The sequence below is a fragment of the Blennius ocellaris genome, assembly GCF_963422515.1.
Source record: "Blennius ocellaris genome assembly, chromosome: 15".
Taxonomy (NCBI): Eukaryota; Metazoa; Chordata; class Actinopteri; order Blenniiformes; family Blenniidae; genus Blennius; species Blennius ocellaris.
The window spans coordinates 19,143,798-19,151,466 of record NC_137664.1 but is presented as its reverse complement, the minus strand read 5'-3'; the positions used below and the strand labels follow the sequence as shown (position 1 = coordinate 19,151,466).

The 7,669-nt window shown below is 39.6% G+C and overlaps 1 protein-coding gene across 1 annotated transcript; it reads right to left on the bottom strand.

Annotated features, from left to right (window-relative positions):
• Window positions 1-730: 730 nt before the first annotated feature.
• Window positions 731-7,652, bottom strand: ccdc152 (coiled-coil domain containing 152; the record flags this gene model as incomplete). Its single annotated transcript, XM_080509947.1, has 7 exons — window positions 731-922; window positions 1,293-1,379; window positions 2,347-2,474; window positions 3,450-3,737; window positions 5,207-5,275; window positions 5,997-6,102; window positions 7,590-7,652. The coding sequence occupies 7 exons, from the start codon at window positions 7,650-7,652 to the stop codon at window positions 731-733; spliced, it is 933 nt and encodes a 310-aa protein (XP_080366073.1).
• Between the last annotated feature and the right edge of the window lie 17 nt (window positions 7,653-7,669).

The window sequence follows — 7,669 nt, the reverse complement described above, 5'->3', positions numbered from 1 at the left end:
ACAAGCCTTTCACATTCAGCAACTTTATTGAGGCTCCAAGAAAACCATTTTCAACAGTTAAAACGCTCTCAACAAATAAATAGTGTAAATATATTAAACCTTTACTGGTCAGTGTTTGTTCTCTGCAACAATCTCAAACCAACAGGAAGAACGACACCGGCTTTTTCTCTTTGGAACGAGACTCTACAAGTAAAAATAAATGAAAAGCTCTGAAGTGACTGCAGCTAGACAAGAAATAATAAAAGCTTAAAACACCTGAACTACATTTTATCCAACAAATCCAGTCATTTGAAAGTGCGAGGAGGACTTGGGTTCCCTGAGAAAACCAGTAGGACACAGTAAGAGTGCGGTCAAACAAATAAATATATAAAAGGTGACCGTTAGCCAAGCCTTGTCCTGGAACTGTTCATGCTGAGGCCAAACCCAAAACCTTCTGCACTGCATCAGCATTGAACCACAGGGGGAGTTAAACGGTTGCGCTGAATGAGCTAAAGCGCAGTAAAGCCCTGAATGGGATTGGCCCTGCGCTGCTGTGGTTCATTGAGAAGTGCGTGCCTCCTCCTCGCCGCTGATTGGATTAAAAGCTGCAGACAGGGACACGGCATGTGTCGGGAGTGTGCTCTCGGCTCGCCGCTCACCTGCGAGCGGCGAGCCGAGCGTGACGGTGCAGAAAAAAAAAAAAAAAAAAAAGGCACGGCTGACCGAGCGAGGTCAGCGAGGCGGCCTCCGGTTATTTCTGCACTCGCTCGTTAACGTTAAAGGATTCGGCGGCCGGGTGAAACGAGAGCCGTCTTCTCTTCAGGCGACTGTTGTGGTTGTTGTTGTTGTTGAGGCCGGCGAGCTGGTTCTCTTCCAGCTCTCTGATTCTCTGACGCAAAGCCGCAATCTCCTTGTTCATCTCCTCCTGGATGACCTGCAGCTTCTGAGGAAACACAAACACAAACACAAACACAAACACACTCGGGAAGAGGAAAGAGCCACCCGCATAGCGTACGTAAACTGAAATCTGCCAAAACAAAACTTCCTGAAAAGGGCTCCAGCTCCGTTTCCATGGAAACGCTGGGAAAGGCAACCTTCTGAAAACACTCTGTCTTCATGTTAATGGAGGAAAGTGAAACTTTCTTTAAGCGCTGCGCACGTGCGCCATGCCCGGAGGAAATACTTCTTCTGCACATGTGTGAGGCAGATGGACAATAACAGCGATGGCGGCCTCCACTGACATTCACAGACTCACAACCAGCAGACCTTAGGTTTTAATTCTAATTTTAAAGAAAGTAAACAGCTCTGCTCACCCTCCTGAAGACGCTCTGCGGGATAAGCTGGGAGCCCTGATGTTGCGGCTGCTGGTTCCACTGAACCCGGGCCAACTTTGCACCAAACTGAGGAAACAGAGAAAAACACCACTGAAGGAAATGATACTGATATGACAACTTAAAAAAAAAAAAGAAGAAAGAAAATAGTCTTGACACGGTAACATGCAATACAACAGATTTCCGCAGAGTCAAATCAAAGCTGGTCTCTCTAAGAACAATAAGATAACCATGAGTAAACGAGCAGATTATTTCACATTCTGCCGTTAAAATGACATTAAGTTTTTCTTTGTTGTGGTGCAAAATATATACGTGATGGAAATGTCCATATTTTCACTAAACCAAGCATTTACTACCAAACAGTACAGTCTCAACATAAAGCCAATTTCATTGAAACCTTCTGGCACGAAATATAGTGATATGGTACAAAAGGAAGTCTCCTACAGCTGTTGCATTATGGGTGTTTTTACAGCTGTTTGATAGCAACAACGTCACTCGCTTCCATGGCAGCATCAGCGACGGTCTGTGTTGAGTTGTGTGGACGACTCTGAAGAAATCTATTAACATGAACTCCACCGTTCATGTTTATAGATTTAATACACAAAAGCTGAAATGTCCTACGCTCATTTACAAATTTACTCTTTACAATTTTATCTTTTAAGTCATGAAGATCCGAAATACAGAACATTATGTTACATCATTAAATAAAATCCCTTTCTTTTTTAACCTTAAATGTTTTGGTTTTTTTTTTACAGTTTATATGTTGTAGAAAAAAAAACCCTGTTAAAACTAAAACCTTTTCCGTTTACAGTCTATGGTTTTGAAGAATTGCACCTTTAGAGGATCGTTGGAAAAAAAAAAAATACTGGAATGACTTTAATCTGTGATTATTTCTTAAAACATAAGACGATCTCGTTTCTTTAAAGGTTCACAAAGCAAATCAACGAAGTGAATAAAACCCATTTGAAGCTTGATGATGTTGAAAAGCGACATTTCCTCTCACGGTCCCACCATCAGGCCAACGTCCGTCTCTCACCTCGATCTGTAACTTGAGGAGTTCACTCTGCCGCTCCCGCTCCTGGTCCTTCATCCTCTTCTTCAGCTCCTCCAGATCTGCGTCCTTCGTCTCCAGCAGCTTCATCATTTCAGCTTCTTTCGCTTCCACTAGAAAACAAATCAGCCACGAGGCCCAGCAGCAGCAGCAGCAGGTTAGCATGCACACTGGTGGCATTAATAATCACAACGATAATTAGTAATAATATCTTACAGAGGAAACAGGTTACAGTGGTTAAAACTGTAATAAATAATAAGTAATAAGTAATTCAAAGTTGTTCTTAATTGATTTTATTAACAAAAAAAGTCATAAATTCACACATCTACCAGTTATTTTAGCCCAAAATCAAAGAAAAAGTTTAGTTGCCTAGTTTAATTTATTAATAAAATCACAAGTGTTAACGTAGGTATAAATGACATTGTCTCACAAACACCAACATGTGAAGAAAAGCATCAATCAAAAATGCTAACAAACTGTATAAATAAAAGTATTAAAAAAATGCAGAATATATATTTTTTAAAGTGAATAAAATGTGTTAATAAGAATTTTAAAATATGTCTAAAAAGATGCTAAAAATGCAAAAAGCATAAATACGTTGATAATAATACAAAAATATGAAGAAAAATGCTAAATAGATCAAAGTAAAGATACAAATGTAAATACATTACTAAATGGAAAAAAAAATAAGCTGACAAATTCCATAGATGTTTTACAAAATTCTAAGAGCGCAAATAAAATTATAAATACTGGAAAAGTATAAATCAAATTGTTCATCAAAATCAACTGTATGAAATCAACATTTTTTATTTTTTTATAAAAATGCAGATAAAATGCTTAAGTAGCGTTTATTAAAATGGTTGTAATATAAATAAACTTAATTTAAAATGAAGAAATGTCTACATCATGTCTTTGTAGTGGTATTGGAAATAAAGTCGTTGAACATAAACGTGAGTTTATTAAAACTCCAAACGATTGCAGAGGAGACTTTTCTGTAGGAAGGTAGGAAACGTAGTGTGTGTGTGTGTGTGTGTGTGTGTGTGTGTGTGTGTGTGTGTGTGTGTGTGTGTGTGTGGAACTGGTCTTACGCTTGGCGACGCCCTCCAGTTGGTGCTCCTCCACCTCCCTCCTGCAGTGCTGCCTCGCGGCCTCCAGCGCCCTCTGGTGTCTCTCTTCTTCTGCTCCCAGCTTACAGAGCAGCCGCTGCAGCTCCGCTTGCGCCACCTGCAGAGAGCAGGAGGTCATCACCGAGCAAACTTGTCCCGGGGCGGCGCTGACAAGAGCGGAGACGGGACTCCGTGTGTTTTCTACCTCCGCCGCTCTCTCGCCGTCTTCTCTCGCGGCCGCCGCATCCTTCTTCAGGCTCTCGTTCTCCGCTGAAACGCCACAGAGACATCGTTGATCACGTTCACTGCAACGCAATTTACTCAATCTTTAGCCAATGTTCAGTGGAGACACACGGAAATAAAAGAAAAGATCCAAATATTTCCACTTCCAGAGAACTGAGGTTCTCGGTGAGAATATTTATCTTATTACATTGTTTTAGTTTAAAGGCTGATGCTGCTGTACTTCTGACACATTCTCTACTTTCATCATCTTAAAAATGTTCTCACAAATGTTGAACATGTACGATACATTGGTTAACATTAGAATAATTGAAAGCTGTGTTTTGAGGTTGGTTTTTTTTCAGATTTGAAGCCGTTTTCCACCTTGTTATAAATCATAAAATAGAAAAATAATCTCACTACCGTCATTTCTGGACTAGAAGCCACTATTTCTTTCCACATGCTTTGAACCCTGCGGCTTATATACAATGATGCGACTAATTTATGTATTTTTACATGTTAACGGGCTTCATGCCGCCAGATTCTACTTCCACACTAGATTGAATCATCAAATATGATGTCGAAGAGGCAAACACAACCCTGTCAGAAATATGAAGCAGAGCTGCAAACACATTTTTTCAGTAATTTAGGAAACCCTGCAAAATTGAATTGTGTCAATTTACTTGTCTTTTAGATGATCATCACCTCATTACATGTTCATCGTTAATGAGATTCCTGCTGTAGTAGTGCTCCATGCCTCCAATATTACATAGGTGTAGGTGATGTTAAGGTGATGTTAAGGTGATGTTATGTTGATGTAAAGGTGATGTTAAGGTGATGCTATGTTGATGTTAAGGTGATGTTAAGGTGATGCTATGTTGATATTAAGGTGATGTTATGGTGATGTTAAGGTGATATTAAGGTGATGACAAGTTGATGTTAAGGTGATAGTATTTTGATGTTAAGGTGGCATTAAGGTGATGTTAAGGTGATGTTAAGTTGAGGTTAAAGGTATAGTAGAGGATTTTCTTCTTCCGGGTGGATCATCAAAATAACTAGTCCTCCCAATTGTCAATCATTCTGGTGATATATGACGTAAGCCCGTCGTACGTGCTCGTCCCTGCGCGCAGCTCACTCCACACGGTCCTCATCATGCCGGTGGCCGACCCGACGCATTATTCTCGGACATTTTTACACAGTTTCACCCCCTCTGGTGCAAATCTTCTTGTAAAGTGAGCTTATGTGAGCGATGCCGACTTGTGACTTGTAAACAGAGCGTGCACGAGGAGAACTGGGCTCGTGCATGTCTCTCGCACGCGTTTTAGTAGGCGTTCCGTCTCGGGAGCAGGTACAGCGTTGCGCATGCGCATTTTTTTCAAACGGTGGAGAGGGCGGTTCTTTCCTAAAATTCGGGAAAATCCTCCTGTATACCTTTACGGTGATAGTATGTTGACGTTAAGGTGATGTTAAGGTGATGTTAAGGTGACATTAAGGTGATGTTAAGGTGACGGTACGGTTACCTCTGAGGTTGCACTGCTCCTGCAGAGTCTGCTGCAGTCTGCTGACAGTCACCAGGAGGAAGTCCTTCTCTGCAACACACCATCACAGTCTGACTGCTCAGTGACAAGAGTGACCAGAAGTCCGGGGGTAGAGGCAGCAGGGGGCAAGGTGTCGATAACATACATGACATTAATGTCACTGCTTCTTCTCTTCACCCCCTCATTTACATCAGCTGTGATTGGCCAGGTCAATTTAGTTTGTTTGGGACACACCCACGTGTGCCTGGTGGGCGGGACTCTTTTGCAGTAAGGCTCCCTCTGATTGGTTAGATATGTTGACATGCAGAGAAGGTGGATGGAAAGGTAATTCATCTGGGCTCAGTCCACATCTATGGTCACTAAGCTGCATTAATCTATTTTAACATAAAAATGTATTCCTGCTGCAACGTCACTGAACTGAGTACACTTTACATTTCTTCATGTCTTAACTTTCCTCAACTCAGATCCTTTAAGTCAACCGCTCTTGCAATATGGCTTGAAGTCAACTATGGTAAAACACCTGTCTAACTTTCATATTCATTTAGTCAATAATTGATTACAAATTCTTGATTACTGTTAATTACTACTCAAGTCTCCATGATAACTAATCAATTATTTTGATTTCTTCTAAAGTTTACGGGCCAGATTGGCACCCATTGGCCCACAGGCCTTATGTTTGACACCCTTGGGTCTTAAAAACAGATTATTGTAATTCAGCTGTTTCGCCACCAGGAGGAGACACGCAGACATGAAATGAGAGCGGAACACTCACCCTCAGCCACACTCTTCTCTTTGCTCTCCAAGTATGTCATGTTCCTGTTGGTGTCCTCCACCATGACCTCCAACATGCTGTTCTGACCAGAGATCTCATTCACTTTCTGTCGGACAAAAACAAAGTGACTCATGCATAAATAGAAAGACTGAATGCTTTTATCGTATTTATCTAAAACATCAATGATCTTGTCTGGGTTTTAATCATTTTTCAACACCCATCACTCCTTATTCATTCATTCTTCATTACGTTTTTTTGTTTCTCTGTCTTTTGGTTTAATTAAAATGTACAAACTAGTAGGAACTGCAATTTAAAAGTACAAAACAAATAGAAAGCATGGCCATTTATCATATTTAACAGTGCCTCTTTAGTTCAGAGGCCTCAAACAGTTCAGTATTCATCTTGAGTGGGCCGGACTGGTAGAATAAAGTCATAATAACCTTGAAATTTAAACTTTTACGTTTTTCTTTTTTGTGGCATAGAGGATACCCGATGACAATGTCTACATTCTTACAAAACAATTACTACTTAAAATGACTACAATCTCAACACAAAGAACTTTCAATAAACACTGTGGTACAAAATACTGCAAAATTGCACAAAACTTCTCCGACAGCTGTTGTGTTATGCACGTTTTTACACTCCAAGTACCAAAATACAAATGAAAATCAGTCATTTAATGTCTTTAAAATGCATCACAATGCATCTCTGCATCACTTTATGCCTCCAAGGGATTACTTAAGTCCTCAACATATTCATTCATATTTTGAAAAAGGAAACCCAGTTTTTAAGAAAAAAAATAAACAGAAAAGCCTCAAGAACTTAATTGTGACTCAATTTTCACTATATGTAGTAAATGTGGGTGGGTACTATTAAATATATTTAAAAAATAGAACAGGTGTGTGAAAATTAAATATTGACAGCTGAATACATTCTAAAGTAATTCTTGAATATGAAAATCTGAATAAATTTTTTGCTTTTTGAAAGCCTTACCAAATACATTTTAATCAATTTCAATATCATTATTATACCAGAAACATTGATAAACTTGCCAGAAGACTAAAGCATTCTTCTGCGCCATCGTTTCGCTTTAAAAATTTAGAAAATATACGCAATACTAGTTTTGATAATATCGTTTACAGCCTTAATATGAGAAAAACTAGGCTAAGGTGAGGCTAGCCGTGTTGTTAAAAATCAAACTAGCTCAATAAAAACAAACAAAAAAACATATACATTAGGTTAGCATCATATAAAACGCATCTCCCACATTCACAACCATATTTTAAGCTGTATATGTGTATAAACATAAAGGTTACTTTGAATGCTAACGAAATAGCAAAGGCTTTCGCCGGTGTTTCGGATTGGCCGGTTTCCCTGTTGGCTGGTGACCGACTTCCATTGCTGCAGTTAGTAATAGCGGACGATAAAGTAAGATATACCAAAGGTAAAAACTGTATTGTAAATTCGGTTAAACAGCGTTCGGCAGGTTTTTGAAATCTGCTAATATTACCAGCAACAGAGGAAGCTAAAGGAAGTTGGTCACACGTCAACAGAGAATCCACTCTATCCGAAACACCTGTTAGCATAACTTACCCGCTCCAGTTGAAGAAACTCCTCCATAAAACGGTCCAGGTCAACAAAGTTGGACTTTGTCATTTTTCTGGACTAAAAAA